This window comes from Centroberyx affinis, unplaced genomic scaffold (genome assembly GCF_046629955.1).
Source record: "Centroberyx affinis isolate AG114_WGS23_722 - 3 ecotype Tasmania unplaced genomic scaffold, CSIRO-AGI_Caff_v1 ptg000998l_1, whole genome shotgun sequence".
Taxonomy (NCBI): Eukaryota; Metazoa; Chordata; class Actinopteri; order Beryciformes; family Berycidae; genus Centroberyx; species Centroberyx affinis.
Window position 1 is genome coordinate 48,721 of NW_027279563.1, and position 26,833 is coordinate 75,553.

The 26,833-nt window shown below is 42.4% G+C and overlaps 1 protein-coding gene and 1 pseudogene across 1 annotated transcript; one reads left to right on the forward strand and one right to left on the reverse strand.

The window, feature by feature from the left end:
- Positions 1–74: 74 nt before the first annotated feature.
- Positions 75–25,730, reverse strand: LOC139646793 (high affinity choline transporter 1-like). Its single transcript, XM_071522516.1, has 9 exons — positions 25,671–25,730; positions 5,833–6,038; positions 4,651–4,764; positions 3,973–4,128; positions 3,259–3,407; positions 2,822–2,965; positions 2,178–2,331; positions 1,453–1,670; positions 75–727 (listed from the first exon to the last, which is right to left on the reverse strand). The coding sequence occupies exons 2-9, from the start codon at positions 6,014–6,016 to the stop codon at positions 185–187; spliced, it is 1,662 nt and encodes a 553-aa protein (XP_071378617.1). The 5' UTR covers positions 6,017–6,038; positions 25,671–25,730; the 3' UTR covers positions 75–184.
- Positions 7,152–11,153, forward strand: LOC139646795 (E3 SUMO-protein ligase ZBED1-like; annotated as a pseudogene).
- Positions 25,731–26,833: the final 1,103 nt, after the last annotated feature.

A 26,833-nucleotide genomic window follows, 5' to 3' on the forward strand; every position in this document is an offset into this window, starting at 1 on the left:
ATTTTGTGTTTCCAAATAATTTACTCAAGAATTTATTCATCTCAAGCTTTCAAAGTGAAAGTTATCATCCTTTATTGGTTTTACATGGAGTCATGGAGGTCAGATATAAATGAAACAGGAGTCAGGTGAAATTACACTACATCGCCCATATGCTGTGTGAAAGTTTTAGTGTTCTGGAGAAAAATCAACATTTCCCCACTTCCTCATTGCTCCCTGGAGAGTGGGGCTGTTCCTTGTTTAGTCCATCATTTTCATCCACATCTTTATGGATTGGTCCTAGTAGTTCACAGTGTACAGGTCTGTGGACATTCCCACTCAGTAGCCTCTTCTCAGATACGTAGACAGCCAATTGTGACACAAGCAAAATAGTTCCAGTGGTGATGAGCATGATGGCAGTGCGAAAGGGGAACGAGCGCAGATGGAGACCATCCTCGCGTATCTTATCCCCCGGTAGGGGCAGCAGGTCAGGGATGCCTAGTAAGGGTTCCCCAACCAGCGCTCGCAGCAGTAGTCCCAACGCAAGGCCGGTACAGGCCCCGTACTGGTTGACCCGCTGGGGTAAGAAGAAGACACACATCACCTGGGCACACATCACCGAATACATGACATCCCCACTGAGAATCCAAAACAGGTGCACGGAGGATGTTGCCATGGCCAGGACTGCCCCAATCACCCCGGTCAAGACGATTGACACCTTAACCACCACTAAGATTGTTTCTTCTGATGCCTAAAACAGAGGAAAATATATTTTAAGCCATTAAGTTACTTTTACTGAGTCATGGTGTGGATCTCAGTGTTGAATCTCAAGGTTCTAAAAAACAATCATGGGAATGAATGGCGTTTAAAAAGTGAAACAAGAACAGGAACCCTGTATCCTGCTACAGCTGGACCCTTGGGTGAGTTGTGATGGCGCTGCCACCTACAGGAATTTGCGAGGGATTTCAACAGTTCAATATTACTCTAGGGCTGCAACTAACGATTATTTTCATTGTCGATTAATCTGTCAATTATTTTCTCGATTAATCGATTAGTTGTTTGCTCTATAAAATGTCAGAAAATGGTGAAAAATGTCGATCAGTGTTTCCCAAAGCCCAAGATGATGTCCTCAAATGTCTTGTTTTGTCCACAACCCAAAGATATTCAGTTCACTGTAATAGAGGAGTAAAGAAACCCGAAAATATTCACATTTAAGAAGCTGGAATCAGATAATTTTGACTTATTTTTCTTAAAGAATTACTCAAACCGATTAATCGATTATCAAAATAGTTGGCGATTAATTTAATAGTTGACAACTAATCGATTAATCGATTAATCGTTGCAGCTCTACATTACTCAGTTATTCAATGAGAACATTCCCTGTTTTAGTATTAAAGTAACATTAAAGAAAGTACTCCAACCAGCAAAACATGAGTTAACAATGACAATACTGTGGTAATGCTAACTTTTATTCACCTTCTTGTGGATGATGCTCTTGTAAATGTTTCGAGCAAACTGGGAGGCAGCGGACAGAAGGGCAGAGTCAATTGATGACATCACAGCAGCAGCAAGTGCCCCGACACCCACCAGGGAGATGATGGGTGGGCAGAGATACTGTAGGGCAATGGGCAGGATTATACCAGCTTTGCCCTGTTCATACGGGGTGGGCACACCAAAGGTGGTCTGGTTCCAATCTGATGGATGCATTACAGCACATATAATTAAAACACATACTGTATATCTAAGAATTACAAATGAGCACAGTGGAATTTGATAGTGTATGTTATGCATGTCTGATCATGTAGAAGGCATTAAATACCACTTAATTTCTAACAAGTGGAAGTTAATGGATAAAATTAACATTTCCTCTTTATATTTGACTAACCCAATGCTCATATAGGAGAAAAGATCTTTTAATTTACACAGTGTGAAATGACAATATATACACCTCAAACTGCCATGACTTTTCACTCATCTTTTTAATAAATGCATGTCATTATGGAGACAATAGTACATGTGAAGATAGAGTAATTGTTTTTACTATACTGTACAGCAGTTTGTATCTCACAATGCACATTGAAAATGAGCAATAAAATTAAAATTCCTCCTAAGGAAAAACGTTTATGGGGTGACCTGGTTTGAGTAGGAAACAACATGGTTTAAATCTTTTTTTTTTTTTTTTTTTACTTTGAGAGTTATACCTGTGGAGGCCGCCACTGCCCCAATGATTAACGACGGGATGCCAAGGATGATGCAGAGTCCTGCTGCAACATAACAGGTGATCTGAGCTTGGGCGACAGTTGCTGTGGCAAGGACTCTCTGGTAGAAGGCCTGGTAGCAGACACCTCCAAGCACCTACGAGAGGAATAAAGACAGGGTTTCACAGGGTCAGCAGTTCAGCTTTAAGGTTAGAGAGCCAGTTTTGTGACCAGAAAATCAGGGTGAAGACAATGAATGCATGGTGCTCTCCTCTCCTTCAACCAACTACCATTGATATGCCCTTGAGGAAAGCACCTAACCCTCAACTGCTTTTTCACAATCTCAGACGGAGAAGACTGACCGGCCACCTGGTTGTGTTGCCCCAACTGCTGTTTCTCATGGTCATAAAAAAGATTTTCATGCACTTCATGGAATGCCATTTTTATGCCATTAATGGGATGGCATCTCCCTTTATCTTGACAACTTAAAACTAATAAGCAACTAATAACAAAAAGGCATGAGGAATTTTAGGGAACGTCTTACTATTACTGCAGAATACCAACGAAAAATAATAATAACCACAAAGATATCAATGGAATTCCCCTTTTAAGACATGTAATTGCAGTAGGGCCTAAGTATCCATTACCAGTAGAAGTATGTCATCTATCCAGCGGCCTATATCTGCCAGCTCCAGCTTGCCTATCCATGGCTCCTGGTACAGTTTGGTCACTGCTGTCTCAGAGAGGTAAGCAGAGGAGGGGCTCGACAGTATGAAGGGCACGCAGAACCACTGAAATAAGGAAGAAGACAGGAAAGAGACTTATGTAGCACTCCTCTTTAGTTCAATGGGTAAACTAGATCATAGCACCTCCAGGGATACACCAGCCACTGTATCCTGTGGATGAAAAAAATATGATTTTGCCCTTTCTACAATGCTTGTCAAGCCTTTGAAATGAATCAAGACCTTTTCACCACTACTCTGGTTTCAAAAAAGCACAAAGTCAGACAGGCAACATTGTTATTTAACACCCTAAGAAAAGATGTGTGACTGCTTGAAATTTCCCTTAAATCACTTGAAGTTACCAAGCCAAGGAGCATGAAGCTAAGCTGGATGACGTCAGTATAGGCCACAGAGTACAGGCCTCCCAGCAAGGTGTAAACAACTGCCACAGCTGCAGACACGGCCACAGCCAGCGGGGAAGAGATGTCCAGGATCACACTCACTGTTCCTCCTGTAACCAGCAACATAAACTCAGAGTTAGGCATGTGTTACCTTCAGCAATCTCAAACAAGAGTATTGGGACAACAAGCTAAAATTGGTGTGTATAGCTGTTGCCACCATCTTAAAATGGTAGTTGTAGGAATCAATTCCCTCCGGGGCTGCCTATTCAGAAATATATGCACTAATTTTACCGTGGGGTGCTTTGGAAAAAAGTGTTGGCTACTCAAGTCAGAGTAGCCAACAAAAACCCCAGAATCATAGACTGACACTCTGTTCTTTTGCTTCATATTTATCTTTCAATGTGAAATGTATGAAACTATGCATCTGTCATCAGCAGGGATAATTCAGAATCATACGTTTGGTCAAATAGCTGGGAGATGTGTTCCCTAAAGTATTTTTTAACTCATGTACCAAAAGGCTTTCCAGTGTTGTATTATTGTGTGAACACACATGCAAGAAATTAACTCTTTAGATACACAGTAAGATTAAGATTTCACTTGCTGACTGAGGTAAATATTTTCAGCCATTGTTGTTACATGCAAAAGGAGCAGTTAACTCCTTGGTTACTGACTTACCCAATGCACCAAGCACACTTGCTACCCAGAAGATATCTGCGAAGAAAGAGGGGATGAAGAGAATGGCAGTCACAGTGCTGCCATATTTCTCTTGAAACAGGTCCATGAGGGTGACATAATTCTTCACCCGGACTGGTTTTATAAAGAAGAGTCCTCCTGAGGACACACAAATGGAAAGAAACATTTTAACTTTAAACTGTTGACAGTTTGTCTGCTTTGAAAAGAAATTATGTCTCTGTCCTCCAACTCACCCCAATTTGAAATTAATCACCAGTGAAACACCTTTGAGTCCAACCTTTTTCAATTGCTATTGTAATCATCTTGCTTCTGCTTCATTAGTATAGCAAAAAATAATATAGTATAGCAAAAAATAATTAATGGCATTTTGGTAACTAAGAGTTAATCGAGCTTCCGTCTAGGCAAAAAACGTAACAGTTGTAAAAAACAATCCTTCATTTTCAAGACAAAGGTCAGATAAGAACCACAATAGAAATAAATATTTGGCATTTTATTGTGTTATACTCATTTTTAAATTGGTGCTTAAAGATGACTTCTGACTGAGCATCTTGTATATTTTTGTAAAGTAAATCCAATCAATTTATCAAATCCCCCTGCACAGTATAAAGCAAGGGTATCACTATATTGTATCTAGCACTTTATTTGAGATAATAGACGCACCAACAATCAGGTTGAGGGAGATGGCAAAAGGTCCAATGGCCCAGGCCAAGCCTCGCGTAGGGTCGTAGATTACTTCAGCACTACCCAAAATGTAGCCTCCTCCCACCCAAGTGGCTGCAAAAACACAGGACATACACAACCACTTCAGTGAAAAGGATAGTATTTTTTGCTGTAGTTTAGAGAAAGAAATGAAACAAACTCCACCTGCATTGATGAAATTAAAAGTGCACAAACTGATATAACTGATCGACTTTTATCGTTTGGCTATTAACCAGTGAATTTGCTAGCAGGTGTGGTCTATCACAAAATGGGTCAGTACTTCATTGTCCAGTCATCATTAACTGGGTACATATGTACAAGAGTGGACTATAACCAAATACTGTATATAAGATTCAATCAGCTGATAGGGGGCGACACAAATGCAAAAAGTTGATATCTCAGAAATGTTCTGGAATTTGTTGTACTGTATGTGTTCGAGGGCCAAATCTGATTGTGATAGGTCAATGTGGACATGACTTATCAGATAGTGTGTTATAACCCAATTTCCTGTGAGATTCTACAGACCTAAAGCTTTGCACAAGAATTATACAGACTGGTGTCCCAGCAAATATTACTAAATATGAGTAATTGGACAAATGGTGGCGCTGTAACCAGTGGTCAAAAGTAAAACTATTCAAAAGGTCTCCAGTAATTCTTATTCTGTAATTCTGCTGAAATTTCCAATTAGGTCATTGTCTTCAGTGTCACTCATCATTCCTCTCTTGTTAATTTGTTTTGCGTTAATTAGTGTCTATGTGTTTAAATAAAGTCAGAATTCTGAGAAAAAAAGTCAGAATTCTGAGAAAAAAATCACAATTTAGTCCTTTTTTATTTTATTGAGTGGCGGGAATGGGCTCCCATAGTTTACATATTTGTATGTATAATTTTAGGTATATAAGTGTGTATATGTAGGTATGTAATTAGGTGATCATGTGTAGATTTGAACTTAGACACACACACACACACACATACTGTATATACTACTGTATATATGTGTTTGATTTTACTGAATTCATGTGCTTTCAGGTAGCCCACACAGTTTAATGTGAAACTATATCTTCTAGTTTATGAATATCTCACCCTTAAACTCCCCTGCACTTCAAGCTATGATGACGATGATGATTTTTGTCATTATTATTATACCTGTCATAGTAAAGATGCTGACCCAGATGTTGAGGTCCCGCCCTCCGACCATGGTAACCTCACTGCGGTTTCCTGTACACTTCTTCTCCTCACGTTTGGACTTCCTGGATGCCCACAAGCCCGTGCCCAGCACAATCAGGTAAAACACTCCCATGGACAGCAGTCCTAGCCAGTTCACCGCCATCTTCAGGGTCTGCTGGGAAGGGCTACACACAACAACACAATAATGGCTGTATTTTTAGACCTTTATTCACTTAGAGAATGTCTGCTGAGCATGCATGCTCTTTTTCAGCAATGCTCATCCTTACAAAGTTACATATATTCACACACTGGAGCTGTCCGGGACAAATGCAGTCTTCTTTTATTGGCCTTACTGACATGCCTTGCTCAAGGGCAAATCTAACTCCCAAATCTAATTTTGGAGCTGATTTACAAGGCACAGATTTGATTCACTTGGGGCTGTACCAGTGGGAAAAACAGGTGATATACAAGATCTCTGTGTCACAGTTGAGTAGCCAGTATGGTGCTGTCCATCCACTGTACTGGTTTCAAAGTATTTTCTTCAACACCAAATTTTCTATTAAGATGGAATTGCACTCTTACAGGAGCTACCATCATATTATACATTTCTTGCCAGTTATGACAGGTTGCAACAATAAAACTAGCACATCTGTGATAAGATTAACCAGTCATTAGTTGTTTATAAATAATAAAATAAAATAAAATAAAATATATTTTGTTTATACCACTGTGATCTGTAAGTATACATTACTATTTACAGAATGTATACTGAACAAAAATATAAACGCAACACTTTTGGTTTTGCTCCCATTTTGAAAGTTGAAATAAAAGATCTAAGACTTTTTCTATGAACACAAATGGTTTGTTCACAAATTTGTTTAAATCCGTGTTAGTGAGCACTTCTCCTTTGCCAAGATAATCCATCCACCTGACAGGTGTGGCATATCAAGATGCTGATTAAACAGCATGATTATTGCACAGGTGTGCCTTGGGCTGGTTACAATAAAAGGACACTCGAAAATGTGCACCTTGACCTGATATAACCCTGGTGTGGAATTTCTATGTTGTGAGTTTCCAGTGTGCCAAATTCCTCATTCTAATATGCCTGATCTACATGCATATTGGGAAACGACTGCGATAGATGGAGCTGAGCGCCCATTGGCTCAGAAAAGTATGTTGCCACTGTGCTGGAAAAATACAACTTAGACTGTGTACTGTGCTATAGGAGTGGAAAACTACTGAGTGTCTGTATAATAACTTGTGTGACCAGGTCATGACCAAGTCACAACTCCTTTTGCATGAGCAGAGCCAGTTTGAGCAGGATCCCCACACTCCCTGCGCTCAGCTTGTTTGTTGATAAGAGAAAAGAGGAAGCTGTGGCTGGGAGGTGGGTGAAACTGTCCGACCGTCTGAGGTGAACCTGTCTGTCCGAGGCAGACAGATAGCGAGGAGGAAGAGACCATACTCGGTAGCAGTTCCTTTCTTTCCAGGCTCACACAGATGTATAAATATACTGAGTTAAGAGCAGATCGCTGCTCATTGCTGTGGAGACCTCTGTTCTCTGTATGCTTGAGCCCATTTGCAAATGCTAAATTAAACAACCAGAAAGACAAGTTTGTTGTTGCTCACCTTTATTGCAGAATTTCCACAACAGCCACCCGTAATGACATGATGATATACAGGTATACACTGTGTATATATATCCCCATTTAATTGTGCCCATAATTCTTTTTTCACACAAATATAAGTGTATTTATTTAAGTATCAATATTTGATAGTGCAAGATCCTGGCACACAATGGCCCTCATAGTACATGGCTAAGCGACATAACTAATCGACTGTGTGTCCAATCTTCACGAAACATGGTACATATATTCTGTAGGAGAAAAGAATCTTGCTTGTGTGATTATACAAATTGGCAAATAGGGGGCACCGCAAATATGCTTTTGCGAATTCTTGTTAAGCTTGTTAAAGCTAGAGCTTCGAAACTTGTTATATATTCAATGGGCACAAACACCTCTTACTTGAATATGACAAAGGTTAGTCCAAAGGGGACGCTACAATCAACTTCTAAACTCAAAATAAAAATAAAAAAATGAGCAAATGGGTATAAAATCTTAACACTTTGACCTAGAGAGCTTAAAAATGAAATAAATCTTTCATACATTTACATTACATCTAGGGCTGTCAAAGTTAATGCGTTAACGCTCGCAATTAATCTGGAAACCTTAACACGTTAATTTTTTTTTTAATGCAAATTAATCATATTATCAAGTTTGCCCCCAACTTCCTCCCGTAATTCCAGCGACGTTTACCTGGCTGAGTTACTGAAAGGCGTGGCAAACGCAGATAACAGATATTGCAGTGATGAACTGTCTTTTCACTGAAGCACAACAAGTCTGAAGTACCATCTTCGGGCAAAGCACATCTTTGCTGATGTTAGCAAAGATACTAGCACTGAGACAGGATCAAGCCGTGTTCATCAAACTATACTGGCAGAGTGCAGCCAGGGCAAGTCTGTCAACAAAGCGACAACAACTAAGCTAACCAATGCAATCATGAAATGGATCGCCATGGACTGCAGGCCCATCAACATTGTTGAAGACCAGGGGCTTCAAGGCATTATCCAGATTGCCTCAGACGACCCATCATACAAGCCACCTTCGAGGGGAACTATTGTCACAAGAATTCAATCTGGCTTCAAACGCGGACACTCTACCGAGACTGCGCTCTTGTCTGTAGTAGAAACACTGCGATCAGCTAGAGCTGCCGGTCAGTCCTCTGTCCTACTGCTACTTGACCTATCGGCCGCCTTTGACACGGTGAACCACCAAATCCTCCTCTCCACACTCGCTGAGCTCGGCTTCTCAGGATCTACCCTCTGCTGGTTTGAGTCCTACCTCTCAGGGAGATCCTTCAGAGTGTCTTGGAGAGGGGAAGTGTCTAAATCCCACTACTTGTCCACAGGGGTACCTCAAGGGTCAGTGCTTGGACCCCTTCTCTTTTCATTATACACCACCTCATTGGGTGCAGTGATCCGCTCACATGGCTTCTCTTATCATTCATATGACGATACCCAGCTCCTCCTGTCGTTCCCGCCAGACGACCCCACAGTCTCGGCGCGGATATCGGCATGCCTTGCCGACATCTCGGCTTGGATGAAGGAACGCCACCTTCAGCTTAACTTGTCAAAGACTGAGCTCCTTGTCATCCCAGCCAGTCCCTCTATACAACAACAAATCAGTATCCAGCTCGAATCAACTGAGCTCATACCCACAAAGTCTGCCAGAAACTTGGGTGTCATGATTGATGACCAGCTAACCTTCAAGGAGCATGTGACTTCTGTTGCTCGGTCATGCCGATTTGCTCTATACAATATCAGGAAGATCAGACCCTACCTGTCTGAGCATGCAGCACAACTCCTGGTACAGGCTCTTGTAATATCACGCCTTGACTACTGCAACTCCTTACTGGCAGGGCTCCCGGCCTGTACTTTCAAACCTCTGCAGATGATCCAGAACGCGGCGGCGCGTCTGGTCTTCAACCAGCCCAAAAGAGCACATGTCACTCCGCTATTCATATCCCTCCACTGGCTCCCAGTTGCTGCCCGCATCAAGTTCAAGTCCTTGATGCTCGCCTACAAAACAATAACCAAAACGGCTCCGACCTACCTGAACTCCCTCATTCAGGTCTATGCTCCCTCCCGCTCACTACGTTCTGCCATGGGGCGGCGCCTGGTGCTGCCACCACAGCAAGGCCCTAAGTCTCTAGCCAGACTCTTCTCTTCTGTGGTTCCCCGGTGGTGGAACGAGTTGCCAAACTCCATTCGATCCGCAGAATCCCTCTCTATCCTTAAGAAAAGGCTAAAGACCCAGCTCTTTAGCGAATACCTCCTTTCATTAAAAAAAAAAAAAAAAAAAAAAAAAAAAAGAAAATTTGATGCACTCTATGCATTACCTCATAGCACTGCCTTGTAGCACTCCCTCGTAGCACCTATGTCCTGTTGGACCAGAACTTAGCTTGTTGCACTGTCTCGTAGCACCTTGTCCTGTTGGACCAGAACTTAGCTCTATAGCACTTACTCTCGTTGTTCTCTCCTATCTAGAAACTTGCTTGTGTTGTATGCAAATCTCATGTGTAAGTCGCTTTGGATAAAAGCGTCTGCCAAATGTGAAATTGTAATTGTAAATTGAATTCATGAATTGTATGGCAGTGAAAAGGCAATGAAAGCGGAGCAGTTGGCACAAGCTACATTTATTGCACTGACTGGAGACCACTGGACATCAGTAAGCAACCATAACTACCGCAGTGTAACAGCACACCTAATCGATGACAAATGGCAACTGCACTCGTTCACTTTAGGTGTGGTGAAAACAGAGGAAAGGCATTTTGCTGAAGCATGCGCTAGCCAGTTTCTTGAAGTTGCAAAGGAGTGGGAGATAACAAGGTCACCACTATAGGAACAGATAGCGCTCGCAATATGATCGCGGCAGCAAGAAGTCTACCATTCGATCATATGCCCTGTGTAGCGCACATTATACAGAGGGTAATCACAGTGGCTCTCCGTGACAGTGAGTTTGACGTGCTTTAACTCTTGAAAGGATAAAGAGGGTCCAACACAACAAAGACCCACTGAAGGCAACGCTGGCACAGCAGAAGCACAACTTAGCCATGCTAACCTCAGCTGAATATGACAGGCTGGCAAAGTTGGAAACACTGCTGGAGCCATGCAGGTAAGGTGATTTCCCTATCCTCTCAAATTGTATTTTCTGACAAATACAATTAATATAATAGTCATGTAACACAAACCTGTCATGGCTAATGGTAGCAACAGCTCTAGATCCCAGATTCAAGGACTCAGGTGCCTGCCCAGAGCAGAGAGGGAAGAGGTGTGGCGAAAGCTGAGTGAGATGCTGAAGGACAGACAACCTGCATCACAGCCCTCTGGAGAGGAAATGGAACCAGAGCCACCAAAGAAGAAGATGGCCCTCCTACTGATGGGGTCAGAGTCAGAGTCTGATGATGAGGCACTGTCCACAGACAAAACTCTAGACAGGTATATGGCAGAGCCCAGTGTCAGTATAGAGGCATGTCCACTACAGTGGTGGTCGGCACACACAGGTGCCCATGGTAAGCTGGCCCATATTGCACAAAGGTACTTGGCTACACCTGCCTCAACAGTGCCATGTGAGAGACTGTTTTCTTTGGCAGGCCACATTGTGCAGAAGAAGAGGTCAGCTCTGTCATCTGAAAATGTCAACAAGCTAGTCTGCCTGAGCAACTGGTTAAAAGAAAAGTAGACTTTATGAACTGGTTGACTGGAGTCATGTCACACAAGTTCACACTTTCAAGTAATCTTATTCAACTAAGAGTGTGAAAAGGGTTCACTGTTCACTTTGTCTCTTCAAAGACACTATGGCGTTCAGTTTCTTAAATAGGCCTACTCACTGTAAGATTAATTTGGGTGAGATGTTACTTTGCAAACAATTTACAGGCAAGCTGCTCACATTCACTTTGTAGCAGACGTTACTTTGTAACTGTTCTTTATGTGGTTGTCTGCTAATTAAGTCTGCAATTCATTATGGATGTTGTGGGCAATGCCAAGCACTCCCTGAGACTTTACTCGGCAAATTAAGAGATTCTAATTCTAATTCAGAAATCATCAAAACTAAGCTGAGATGTTATAATAAAGTAAAAAAAAAAAAAAACTCTGATTCCTCTAACCAGTTTGTCATGCATTTCTTTATTCCAACACCACACATGTATTTGTTTTATCTCCCCCAAAAAATACAAGTAAATACTAGTATTTTAAACTTGTGATGAATCATGATTAATCACAGCCTATTATTGTGATTAACTCGATTACATTTTTTAATCGATTGACAGCACTAATTACATCACATTACCTCATTTAGTACGTCATTTTTCGCTTTTTTCCCAAGGCGACTTACAATAAGTCAACAGTAGTCAACCAACTAAACATCGCACAAAAAGTTCGGAACTTTGTGTTTGGTAGATTATTTCTCTGTTGTAACAATGCTTCTTGGCAATACATTTTATACCGTTGGAAAGCCTGTTTATTTCCCTTTTAAATGGTGCCTCATTTGTAAGGAACATGCATTTGTGGGATGAGCAGCACAGCTGAGTATGTGGGTTGCGCTCATGTAAAATTTGCCAAATCTTCTCTGCCAATGCCAAACAGCTTATTCTGCTGTTGCTATTGACTCTTGTTTGGTGTTGTTTGGTGGATTGGATGATTGAAGTCTATCAGTAACAAGGAAGAAACAAGACATATTGGCAATTTTACAATTTATTCATTTAACAAACAGTCAGGAGCCTCAGTAGCGTTTGGAAGAACCATACACAGCCACAACAGCCTGGCACCTCCTCCTCATGCTGGTCACCAGCCTGGTCACACACTGCTGTGGGATGGCATTCCACTCCTCAACCAGGATTTGTCGCAAGTCAGCCAACGTGGTTGTGTTGGTCACTCTAGCACGAACAGCACGCCCAAGCTGATCCCATAAGTGTTCAATTGGGTTGAGGTCAGGACTGTTGGCAGGCCATTCCATTCTCTCTACTCCCAAATTCTGGAGGTAGTCTCTGATAAACCCCGCTCTGTGGGGCCGAGCGTTGTCATCTTGGAGGATGGAGTTTGGTCCCAGACTGTAGAGATATGGGATTGCCACTGGTTGCAGAATTTCATCTCGATATCTCTCTGCATTGAGATCGCCTCCAATGATGACAAGCCTCGTTTTTCCAGTGATGGAGATGCCGCCCCACACCATCACACTGCCTCCACCAAAAGGTGTTACTCTATTGGTGCAGCAATCAGCATAGCGTTCTCCCCGTCTTCTCCACACTTTGACCCTACGATCCAACTTCCGTAGGCAGAATCTGGACTCATCGCTGAACATAACGTTCCTCCACATGTTCAGGTTCCAGTGCAGGTGCCAATCAGGTACCTGATTGTCAGCACCTGGGGGTACCGGAAGCTCAAAACAAGAGTCAATAGCAACAGCAGAATAAGCTGTTTGGCATTGGCAGAGAAGATTTGGCAAATTTTTCATGAGCGCAACCCACATACTCAGCTGTGCTGCTCATCCCACAAATGCATGTTCCTTACAAATGGGGCACCATTTAAAAGGGAAATAAACAGGCTTTCCAACGGTATAAAATGTATTGCCAAGAAGCATTGTTACAACAGAGAAATAATCTACCAAACACAAATTTCCGAACTTTTTGTTCGATGTTTATATCACAGTCTACATCAGCTAAGACTTTAATAGCAATAAGTAGCATTTGTAGATTTTTTTCTTCTTTTTCATACACTGGTACCTACCACCAATTCGGGAATAGCACCTCTCTGTTTATTGTAAAAACTGTGATCCTGTAGCATTCCCCTCCTTGACCGTAGGTTTCCGGAAAAAAAAATACACAATTTATGAAATCCTCATACCTTCATTAGCAAACATGTCAAAATATTCTAAAAATATCTCAAAAACTGAGTGTACAGTACATCAAAATGTCCAGCTTCAATTGGACACATAGATTCATCATAGATTGATCAGTCTTCATTAAATTAATGAATAACACTGTCAGTACTCTCAAGATGATGTTTGTAAAGCCATGATGAAATTGATTAATGGAGAGCTCTATTAGAGTTCCAAAACCTTTCAATCATAGGCTGCAATATAACAATACTTCTTAATCTGTTTTGATTACCCTCTTTCTCTTTTCTTCTCAAGAAAACAAGGTGTTTGGCTCAAAAGGTAAAGCATCTGTCTGTCAAGCTAAAGATTTTGGGTTTCAGAATTGTCCTTTTTGAAGTCATAAACTGTCGAGAACAAGAATCATATTTTTAAATAGAAAGTTCAGGCAATAAATGTGAAGCACAAACTTCATTGCAAGTAACACTAGGCTAGCCCAGAGCTAGCAATAGCCAAGTTAGAGGTGCTATTAGACTTGATACGTAACCATACCTCTAGCTAATAATAAAGGCAACACTTTAAAATGTTCACACAATAAAGAACCTTGCTGTTGTTGCAAAGTAAAGGCTTAAAGGGATAGTTCACCCAAAAATGAAGATTTTGCCATTATTTGTTCACCCTCATGTCAGTCGAAACACCAGTGAAGTTAGTCTGCATAACGTTAGTTATGTTACCATAACTCCAGATTCAGGGACAAGTCCAAAATCAGCCTCATCCCACCTGTTTTCTTTGGTGTGAGAAAATAGCAGGAATAAAGGTCTGTTATCTCTGATTGAGATGACATGGTCATTTCCACCACACCGAGAAATGGGGGGACTGGCGAACTGGAGCGTGTAGCCCTTTGAAATCAACCTTGACATCCATGTATTCATGGGTAACAGGTTTTGCCACACTGAGCAGTGCTCTGTAAGCCGGCGTGCGCACGTCTGTGGAGCATTCGATGCCATGGTATACAGCCAGCTCATCGCCCTCTCTGCCGCTGTGAACATCACAGCCCATGGGAGGGCGGAATGAAAAGGGGCTGGGAACGTATGACAGCGTCAGCGTTCCGCTCCGTGTGCTCGAAGACTGAGTCTGAAAAAGGCCGTGCTGAGATACCACCACTAACTCGCCCCAATGGGAGGGAGGTGGTTGGTAATGCTTTAGTCAGTGAAGCACATTTTAGTAGATGATTTATTACTCGTTAAAATGTGTGGAAGTGACCGGGCAGCACTGCTGCACTGTGTTGTGTGTACGGCAGCGAGCCTCTGTGCATTGACCAATGAATGGCCCGCCGGCATCTGAAGCCCCGCCCCCACACTCGCATAGCTGCCCGATGCCGCCAAGTACCCCTGACTGCAGTGTGCAGATTGGGGCCGTGCTGTATGTCGCTGCTATGCGTCTGCGCGTCCGCCATATTGGAGCGGTCAAGATCCGCTAGTAAACAAATGCAATGTGTATTGAGAGATGCAGACTTCTCTACAAAATCGACTGTAACTCACTTAATTCGGAACCGATTTTCATGAAAATTGAGGCAATACCAAAAGGTGACGTAAAAACACTGCAGACCACTGATTGGTCAGTGAATCGTCATCGCGACACGGGACGTATATGCTAACGTTAGCTACCAGGCTAGCTTACCCTCTTGCGTCGCCTTGAGCAGCCAGAAAGCAGTCTGTTGTCTCGCTGCCTCCAGCCTCTTCTGAAATGAAAATCTGTCTCCTTGCTGTGACTAACAGCCACACACTGAGAATCAAGAACACCATCGCTTCGATATCCTCCATTGTAGCTGTGTGTCGCGTTTCATGCAGCGTCGCAGCGTCGCTATGACGACCAGTTTGGGGGGTGGGGCACATTGAGGGGGTACTATGTGCAGTGGAAAACCAAGTGGTACTACCAAAAGCGAGTCGAGTCGAGTCGAGTCGAGTCGAGGCGAGTTGAGCCGGTACTATGCAGTGGAAAAGCGGCAATAGCTAACTTCTCTACAGTGCTGGCTGTGTTAGTTACCTAATGCTTGGCCATACCTAGTTTAATACATCCATGGTCCATGCATGTCTCTAGCTAACGTTAGCCATGCCTATGTTAGCTTCGGGTGATTGCGCCGGGGATTGAGTACAGCGCCGCATTTGACCCCGCCCGCGTTGAGCACAGCCCCGCGTTTGACTCCGCCCGCATTGAGCACAGCCCCGCGTTTGACTCCGCCCACATTGAGCACAGCCCCGCATTTGACTCCGCCCACATTGAGCACTGCCCCGATCTGCACACTGCAGTCAGGGGCTTCTCGATGCCGCCGTGTGAGAAAACCTGTCCTCACACACGTCCGCTTGTCCCTGAGGAGGGGCAACGATGACATCAGTAGAACAGTCCAATGAGCGAGGGAGTAGCGTTTTGTACCAACTGGAGACGGTGGAGGGAGCCCTGCCTGATACCCGAGTAAAGTGCATTGCAATAATCGAGCCGAGAATAGATAAAAGCATGTACGACTTTTTATCAGCAACTGATAAAAATGACCTAATTTTAGAGATTATCCTGAGCTGGAAGAAACATGACTGAACAACATTTTTGACTTGATCATCAAAACAGGTTAGGTTAGCATCAAATATTACTCCTAGATTCCTAGCAGCCTGCGTAATATTATTTGACAGATTGCCAAGATTAGCACTAAAAGAGGTGATGGATTTTGGGGGACCGAACAGGATGACCTCAGACTTATCATCATTAAATTTAAGGAAATTTTGGGACATCCAGGATTTAATATCAGAGGGGCAAGTTATGAGATTAGCTAGGCTGCGAGGATCTGTGGGTTTTAACGGCAAGTATAACTGAGTGTCATCAGCATAAAAATGGTAGAACACGTCATGATTTTGAATAACCTGGCCAAGAGGCAGCATGTATATAGAAAACAGAAGGGGGCCATATGGGCGGGAGGCTCTGTGCCTAATAATGGTCTGGATGGGGAGAATTCCCGGTAAGAGGGTTAATGACAGATAAGGCCGGTGGGGGGAGCTAGCAGGGGGAACAGTAGTCTGAGGTGCCACTATGGGCAGAGATGGAGGTTCTGGGGAGGGGGTGAGGGATGTAAACAGTCAGTCGCGTGGAGCGGACTGTACGGCGTGCTGAAAGTTAGCCGCTAGCATTCGACTCCCCATCCAGTTGGGATGGACTCTGTCATTCCTGAAGAGGGAGGAATGATCTCAAAACAGATTAAAATTGTCAATAAAACCTGTTGTGAGCTCTGCAGGCGGAGTGGAGCCAGGTGTGGAGGCTGAGGATTCTGCTAAAACGCCCTGCTCCACTGGCCAGAATAGGAACAGGACCAGAGATAAAAACAGACTTTCCATAGGCACTTAAAAAGGTTATTAAAGGTTGTTAAAATCCTTTTTGGTCAGCTCAGACTGCTTACGAGCTGCATTGTTTGACCCCACATAGACAATCACTCTATTTATTGAGGACGGGAGTGAGCGCAGCAGCCCCGGGAGCTTATCCAGGATGACCAGGACTGTGGCTCCAGGGGAACAGTGAATGGCTGCATTGAAGAAACAGATGTTTCTGATTATGGAATCCCCAACTATTAATGTGGTTGGGAAGAAGAGGGGACAAAGAGAAGACGATTGTAGGCTCTCGGGGCCGGAGAGTGCACAATCTGCCTCACTGCGCACTGAAGTCGCCAACTGAGGATGGGGTGCCCGAGCTAGGCGAGTGCTGCGGTGAGGCAGCGACATCAGATCTGAGAGAAGGATTCCCTGCCGGTACAGGGCGAGGAAGAAGAAGACCTCCAGAGCGTCTGAGCACGGCCTCCTTCAGGATCCCACGACGGGAAGCGGAGGTCATTACCCGGGATGAGGTTCGCTGATCTGGTCCCACAGTGGGGCGGCGAGCCACCTGAACCCCGCTAGCCACCAGTGGAGGGGAAGCCGCAGTGTCGGCAAGCACCATCCGTGGAGAATGGTCCAGATCGGGACGAGTCGGAACCGCAGGAGTATCAGCTGGGAGGACCGGAGTGTCGTCGGACAGGGCCACATAGCGGTTGGAGAGGCTTATGCGAGGGGATGAGGCAGCTCCGTCCAAGTCTCTCTTATGACCATGGACCACCACTTAGGCCGAGGACGACCGATGGTTCGGTGTCGAGCAGGAGGAAGGCCGTGGACAGGTGGAGGGGTCCCACAGGGCTGTGTCCTGCATGGCTGCGCCGAGGGAGGCAGTCTGTTTGGACTGCCCAGAAGCCATGTCCATGAAGCTGGTCAGAAGAGAGTCTTTCTTTTGGAGTTCATTAGAAAGCCATTTAATGTCCTCCTTAAGGTCAGCAATCTTTTTGTTTGCTTTTTTGAGTAGAACACAGTCCTCACAGGGCATAGCTGGCATTTGTGTGTGTTAGCTTGGCCACCAGGCTAAAAACGAGCCCAGCCAAGCAGTAGAACAGAGGTGTAATTGGATAGGAAGGCAGCAGGGAACACTCATAAAACCAACGGAGCTGTGATAAAAATGGTAAAAGACTAGTAAAAAACGCTAATATCAATTCCAATCAAAGGGATTAAGAACGTTAAAAATGTCGGCTAAAGCTCTGACAGAATGTCCTCACCTCACTGGTCTGACTTCCGCGTACCTCCACGTAAAGGTGTACTCTCTACTATGAGTCAGTCAACTCACTGTGTGTTCTGAAATAGAACACACAGTGAGTTAGCACAGCTTCATGTCTGCCTTTTCCAAAACAATTGAAGTGAACAGGAATTGGTTCCTTGGAGTTTCAAAAAGGGTAAAAAATGACCAGTCTCTGGGTCGTGCAGTGGTAGTTGGTGCAATGACGTACACTCATTATGTAGACCATGGACACATGACGCATGGGCACAAGCGTGAACACTTTTGAAAACAACGGTTTTAGTGAAGACTTGCGCTAAATACTGGTAATATAGGTCTTTTGGACTCACAGTACAATTATTTGGCTTCAGAACCATGGATTACACTGCACAAGCTGTTTGGACCAATTTTATGGTCATTTTTTGCCCTTTTTGGAAGTCTAAAGAACCAGTTCCTGTTCACTTCAATTGTTTTGGAGACGCTGACATTGAGCTGTGCTAGCTAACTCGCTGTGTGTTATGTGGACATACAAACTTCACCGGTGTTTTGACTGACATAAGGGTGAGCAAATAAAGATAACATTTTTGGGTCAACTATTCCTTTAGGTAGAAAATTTAAGTGAGTTGAGATACAAACCTTTTTTAAACGATATGCGCTCCACTCCAGCCCCTTGTCCGCTATCCTGTAGACCGACCTGTTCAGACTCCATGAACACGTCTTGCTCTTGGAGGAGGTGCCAGTGTTGCCAATGCCATTGAACAATTCACATTGAAAATACTTGGGAGAAAACACCAGAGTCCCGATTATTGGGACTGTTTATTATATTTGGAGTAGCCCCTCAATGCAAGCTGGAAGATGGGGTGGGGCTACAGGTTGGGCGGAGCTACACATGTACCTCAGCCCCCTTCTTCTTGTGCTTTCAAGACTAGAAACAGTCACCCTCTGGTAGAATCTTACCATTAAATCTCACACAGGACTCTAAAAAATTAGCCTTTAGTTAAATAAGAACCAGATTAATCGTATCTTACTATTTCTATATCTATGGTCAATATGTTAATTCCATTTGAAGTAAATGGAACATGTATTGAGAAGCTCCACTTCTGTTGATACTGTAACAGAAACCTCATAACACATTACATCTTTTTACCATATTTTGTGCCACAGTATACTTACTTAATTATTTGACAGAGGGGAAAAAATAATTAAAAATATAGCCGCAAGCAGCTAATTGTGGGGTCCAAGCACAATTTGAAAAGACAGACGGACAGACAAAACACATGGTTGTTTTGTCTACACTTGTATGACACAACTTGTCATACAAGTTTTTTGAAGATTGGACACAGTCAATTAGTTATGGCTAATTTTATGTTAGTCTGTGACTTTGGTCTAGTTCATCATGTCATTGCAACCATATTCTTTATCACATTGTTCAAGTTATTCACAATGACCAAACATTCTGGAAAATACAAAGTCGATGACTTTAGACTAGACAAGCCTGGACTTGAACCCACAATCTTCCACATGAAAGGATGCCTTACCTACTGAGCCAAACTCCTTGAGATTTAACTGTGGAGAAACCAACTAAAGGGACAAGTATTGTGATACTGCAGCCTATGACTGACTGTGCTAACCACTTAACCACATACAATTTTATAGTGCCCTTCATGAACGAATAAATCAATACTAAATCACATGGGACAGAAAACTGCTGCTGCACTGCTCTCTATGGGTTGAAACATCTGGCCACATCCTAATCAGTGATGCCAAATCAGGTATTTTGCTATTGACAGATGATGCCAAACACCTGCTTTGAGTTTAGAGACTTGTCTGCACAATGTGATTTAGTGTTGATTTACTTTCCATGAAACTTCAAAATGATCACAGCACATCAGGGACTTGAACTCACAATCTTGTGCTCTAAAGACAAGTGATTGGTCATAGGCAACAGTCTTACCTATGTTGAAAGCCTCAGAAAGAATATTATAACTGTATTGGTGCCCCACATTATTCAATTTTCACATGGTTTTACAGACATCACCATGAGAGTATAGACATCATTTGTCTTTAGTTTGATAAAAGATTCATCACACTATCTTGAACATCACATTGTCAATTTATCAAACTATTTGCAGCTACACATTTCAATCTACTACACGTTCAGTTTTCAAGATATCATTACAATTTTTGGGCTGTTTGACCTTGGGCGAGTTTTTTGCTGCATGTGATAAGCAGTTTAATATATTCATTTTTCTATTTATTTTTAATTTTATTTTTTTCTCATACAGGCAGCATTGCTCACATATTTTGCAATTACTGTGTTCCAAAAAATATGGTAAAAAGATGTCATTTGTTATGAGGTTTTTGTTACAGTATCAACAGAAGTGGAGCTTCTCAATACATGTTGACCATAGAGTTGACCACAACATATTGACCATAGATATAGAAATCCTAAAATATGAGCAATCTGGTTCTTATTTAACTAAAGTCTAATTTTTTAAATGTTACTTGCAAACCTTTTAATGACTGGTCTCCAAAGAAAGTCCAGAGATCTGTGTGAGATGTAAGGTAATTCTACCAGAGGGTGGCAGTGTGTAGTCTATCCTTGAAACGACAAGAAGGGGGTGGGCCTAACATGCAGCCCCTCCCCAACTTCCAGCTTGCATTTACGGGTAGGGGAGACCGGGGATGATTGTAACACATTTTGTCACAGTCCCTATAACTCAGAGAGTTTTGGTGTTAGATCTCGCAAATTTTGACACAAAGTGCCCACATTTGTCTGCTACAAATAGCAATCACTTTAACCTCTATTATAATATCATAGACTTTGTGAATTGATGTCAAATACAAGGAGTTCTATTGTTACAACCTACCCCAATACCGGGGTAAGTTGTAACAACAAGAGGAAAGAAGCAAAAATTGAGCCCACACTATGCAATTTGCATTAGAACAGCTCTAAAGAAAAATGTATTACATTAAAGAACAATTTAACATCTCTTAACTGTGCATGCATGTATGGGTTGTCTTTTTTTAACAAAATTAGTTAGTTTAGGAGTTAAACTTAATTGACTTGAAATGTGGTGTTCCATCACATAACTGTTTAATAAATGAGTCACAGTAACACTTTTTTCAACAGTCAGCCGTTATATTTCTAGCTGTTGTAGAAAGGTGGTTTGAGATTAGCATGGACGGAATGCTTCACATTTTATCCCTGATTGGTGGAAATGGTGCTGTTACGACTAACCCCATGTTACAACCATCCCCGGTCTCCCCTACTTGCATATCCGTGCCTATCTGTACGTTTTACAGACTGTTGTGTCCATTTGAAGTGTTCTTGCTATTGCCCTTTTTCACATGCTGATCTTTGTCAGGCTTGTCATCTGGATTGACACAGAGTCTTCTAGTAGTTATACAGTTATATAGTAGTACTAAATATACACCCTCATTTCTCTTATTCTCTCCTCCTCACTTCTACAAGCATGACACCAAGTGGTTCTAACTTTAAGTTAATTGAGGATGTATTGAAAAATTAATGTAAATAAACAGGATTGCCCCGGTATGAATTGTGCCATATAAATAAAATTTGACTTGACTTCACTTGAACTATCATCATTATACCTTTAAAATACCACCCATAAACAATACTAAAAATAAAAATAAACATTTGTAAAAAGGAAAAACTAAACTAAAACTACCAAACCCATACTGAAAAATAACAAAAACTAAACTGAAATTGAAAAAAAAAAAAAGTATATACAAATAAAAAACAATAATAAATCCAAAACTGTAATGTAATACTGGTACATGATATTCTTACTTTTCTTTCACAATAGGATGTAAGAAAGATGGGAATGTCATAGGCCTCCAGTTTCTCCATTAAACAGTATTAAAATCCTGTATTGTTGATTACCTGAGTTGCCGTTGGAAAGGCGGAGAAGGATCCAAGGCTGTGTCTGGATCCTTTCCACTGAAGAAAATAAGCAGACTTGGACGGGCAAGTGGGGACCATACATTGACAATGAGATCATGACAAACATGATCTGACATGATCTTTAACATGCCATTCTCCTGGGAGTGTTCTTTCCAACTGAAAAAACTGTAAATCAACTGAAGAACACATGTCATGCACATGGCTTATGATGCCAACTTCCATGCAGCTAAAGCCGATAGACTGACGGCAGGGTGAAGAACAACAAGAAAGGATGGTGAGGAAGCACAAGGTTAATCACACGACACTGTTCTCAACTTACGCGTATGGGTTTAAACTTAAGTTGTTTTTCCATTGAGCCTAACGGCAGGGACAGCTATAGGTTGCTTGGAGAGTTAGGGTGAGGAACACACAGAAATAAGATATATGATGCTGTTAGAAATAATTTAGAGGTTGATAGTGTAGGCCAGGGAGGGAGAAAAGCGGTGTAAGAGACTGTTGAGTTTCTGGGGTCAGACTATTAGAGTTCAGGACAGACTGAACAGAACAGTTTTAATATAGGACAGTTGTGTTGGGCATTTAAACCAGATGCTGGTTTATATTAACTATATTAGGGGCTAAATATAATCACATGACTGGGTTATTATTATATTTCAATGTCCCTTACAGTGACACCCACAAAATGTTAGTTTAGCTAACAGATAATAAACATAAACAAGAGAATATTATGTCAAAATATATAGTTTATTCAACTGAAGACTTTGTAATTGTAATTTTTTTTTTCTTTTTTTTTTTTTAAGTGTCCACACACTCCACACCTGCAATCATAATTTGCTACTACTCACAAGTCCTGCATGTTGTTTTATGGACTTTAGCCAGTTTTAGGGATGAAGCTGATAATGGTTCTCTCATGTAAGAGTAAGAAGCTCTCCTTATCTATTGCCTGATCTGAAAGAGACAAAGCACAAAACAAAACAGACTTGTTACTTGGGGAATTTTGAGCTGAAGCCCTCTGGGTGTCTCTTAAAAATGCCTGAACCCAACACTCACTGTTCCATTTAGGATGTGCAGATGACAGTAGGCAGCACTTCTACACTGCCGGCCGGTAACAAACACTTTAAGACGGTATATCCCACAATCCTCTGCCAGAGCCAGGCCGATTAGACTGCCAGTCTGATGCCTAAACACCATCCAATGGGGCAATGGACCCTCTCCAACAGCCAATGACAGCTAGGGGAAAACATTTTGATATTAGTTGTTGGAAAAAGTAATCTATTTGTTTTTATTCATGCTTAAATTAGTGTGTTATTGTGTAAAGCTAATACATGGTAAACTCTTTCAGGCAATGTTCAGTAGAAGGGCAATGACTACAACTATGACTAACAGTATTTTTTTAAACACACTTTTGTACCACACAGGTATGAATGTCATCCTGAATTCAAAAGTTTAGCAACATATAGAGTAAAGATCTGTCAAAATAATTGAAAATATTATACATGTTTAGCTCAGCCTATTTTCAGAGGCACTTGCTACTAAAGCGCATGGTACCACTGTATGGATGTATTTACCCAAAAACTGTATTTCATCATCTTAAAACAGTTCTCAGCTCACCTGGCAATGCTGCATGGGTCCCAGGGGTGCAGGGAGGGGGAGCTTGAAAAAGAAAGGTGACCCTGCTTGGATGTCAAGTGGTGTCATTTTGGGACAGCGTAGCGGTGGGTTTAAACTTTGGTTCTGCAGCACATTCCCCAGCAGCAGCAGCAGCTTGACGGACAAGCCTAGGTTTTGACATGGCAGGACGCACCTTTGGTCATCCATGTCCTGCTTCTAGGGGTTTGAATTCCAGTAGAATTCCGCCAGATGAGGGATCACACACTACTCGACTTGTCACTGCAACTGAACCAAACTGAACGCACCAAACTCACATGAAAACACGAGCTCTCGCGGTACGCTACGAGATGTCGGTAGCAAAGCAAACACGGGGATACAGCATAGATATAAATTCACATTATACATTTTTATCCTTACTAGAGCTTGCTGTTGTTGTTGCGCGACCATCTGCATGGAATAAAGGAAGAAACAGAGGGCAAAACAGTCTGTGTATTTTTTGGCCATTCTATTTTCTTTTCAGAAACAGAAAATAAAAAATGGAAAACGAATGATGATTTAATTTTCATTTCAAAATCCATCCAAGTATACAAGGCATTGTCCGTTTTCCTGGTGAGAAACGGCAGATAGGCTACAACATTTACAAAGGACTTGATTTTCCTTTTCTCCTTTGTAAAACAGACAATAAAATTACAAACATTTTAAAATAAGCCTATTTTGGGATTGCAACCTGAATATAGAGCTGCACGTGCGTCTTTCAGCACCATCAAGGCCTGGAAAGCGGAAAGTAGAAAGAGAAGCAGAGAGGGAGGAAAATAGAATGACCAAAAAATACACAGACCCAAAATGCATTTACATAAAGTTGTGGAAGGGTTGTCGTGGCAGTATGAACCGCAGAGGAGCTGCAGGTGAACAGCAATGTAAATCAAATACCTGTTGCTACATAAGGAGCCAAAGCTATGAAGTGGGAGCTGAAAATGTTTGTAGGCAATTTTGGCTACGTGCCAGATGATTATGCTGCAAAACCGCACGTACGGACATGTAGGCTATTATATAGCCTAATAATTATAAATCCTGACTTTCCGGTCTAAAATCGGCATCTGGCAGCCAAGTTTTTATGTAACCAATAATTAAAGGGTAACTTCGGTATTTTTCAACCTGGAACCTAGCTTGATCCCGTCTGTGTGTAACCAAGTCTCGCCCAAATCCCGCGAGAGCTTAGTTGTTGCAGGAAGTCACCTGTGGAAATGTGAGTGAGAGTTGGAGAGAGGAGTGCCACCGGGAGGAGTTTGTTGTGTTGGAGTACAGAGATCGTAGCTTAGCGTTATCTAAAAGATCTAAATAAAAAAACAAAAACAAAACAATGGTTCGTGTTTGCGCAGTTCCGAATTGTGCCAACAAAATGTCGCGCAACACTTCGCGCAGCTTTCACAGACTGCCTTTGTTGGATAGTGACCCGCTGAAGTTGTGGCTAGTTGTGCTACAAATGGATGCCAACACTCCTGTCCATACGCTGCGCCTTGCAGACCATCGGGTCTGCAGTGACCATTTTGACCGGGATGACTACAGCCAGCCAAAGAGGAGACGAAATCCTATCCCAAAGCACTTTTTCCTAAAGAAAAATGCTGTCCCAAGAGTGGAGAGACCTGCTCCAGACAGAGTGGAGGTAATGTTATTAGCTAAAGTTATTGCGTTGTCCTGGCATCAGTACACACGGCAAAAACAATCACTAAACTAGAAAGGCACTCGGAGAGCGCAGACCTCCGCCAAGGTTCATGCTATTATTGTTTGTTCGTGAGTCGGATCCAGATCCGCTCCAAGATTTAATGGGTTCTTCCTTGGCCCATGCTACACCCTTCCACCAAGTTTCATGAAAATCGGGCCAGTATTTTTTTCCGTAATCCTGCTGACAGACAAACAAACAAACGGCACCGAAAACATAACCTCCTTGGCGGAGCTAGCCAGTAGTATGTGTAAAATAGCCTATCAACTGAGTCATGATTGATTATAAAATATGTATATAGATTCATTTCCCCTTTTCAGCAGTTGACATTCATAATAATACAATAAGTGATATCAACAAGCTGAAATTATCTGTGTAATATTGTTGCCAAAGTGTGTGTGCGTGGTGTAAAAATGTCATATTTATGGTTATCTATTATACGACCTATAAGACTACTTTTATGCCTACATTTGTATATCCTATGCATTAGCAGATAGGCTATCATAGAGATACTTACTGGCAATGAATGATGATGGTAGCTCTTCAATGAGTAGGAGCTCTTCATCCGTATACTCTGGCTCAAATAAATACGGGCCGCCATCGAATTCAAAGGCCTCTTCCACGTTGTCGAAATCAGGTAAATATTCAGTCATGACTTAGAAAATCTTTTAGATAACACTGAGCTACGATCTCTGTACTCCAACACAACAAACTCCTCCCGGTGGCACTCCTCTCTCCAACTCTCACTCACATTTCCACAGGTGACTTCCTGCAACAACTAAGCTCTCGCGGGACTTGGGCGAGACTTGGTTACACACAGACGGGATCAAGCTAAAGGTAAGGAAGTACGTTTCATTTCTGTATGGGTCCTTTCCATATTGTGTCAGACACTTATAATAACAATCTGAGCCAGTCAGTGGCAAAAACAAGCACTTTTAGTGGACGTACATTGACGGTGCGCATTTGCCCCGTCGGATTACATTGCAGCCCGTTTCGCGGCTGCCGGCTGAAGCGATCTCGCTCAATACTGGACCAATTTCAAAAATTGTTGTCCCCATTAGTTTCTTAGACACCCGCAGTTGGGAAAATAGGGTCCAGGTTGAAAAATACCGAAGTTACCCTTTAAGTCTTCCCTGTATTTTTTTCCTGTGTGCCTTGGTACCAGAAAGATCGGTAGGCCTATCTATACATTTATTATATGAAGAATTAGCTAGTTGATTGCTCCTTGGTGTGGGCTAAACACCGTATTGGCTTGTTATGGCATAGTTTCATAGTTTTTCATTGGCTATTGACGTGATCCATTCGCATTTGAGTTGGTGACGAGTACACACTACCCGACTGCGTCCAGATTCCACTTGTAAAAGTCAAACATGTTTGATATAGGCTAATCGTAGTGGCTCCCACTCACGTCAAGAGATTGGAGTCTGTTCCCCTCTCACACGTGTCGATTAGAGTCTGTACCACTTACAGATTTTCTGTGCCAACTGGCCACGCCGACTGCCCCAAAATCTGCAGACTAGTGCAGACCAGGACAGACTCGGCCCGATTGTGAATCCTGACCAGAAATCGGGGCAATAGTTATCTAGTGTATCCCCAGCTTTACTCCCTGCGGCACACTTTCACACACGTGACCCACAAAGTGGTGAACAGTGCGACTGACTAACCGACCGACCGATCCAT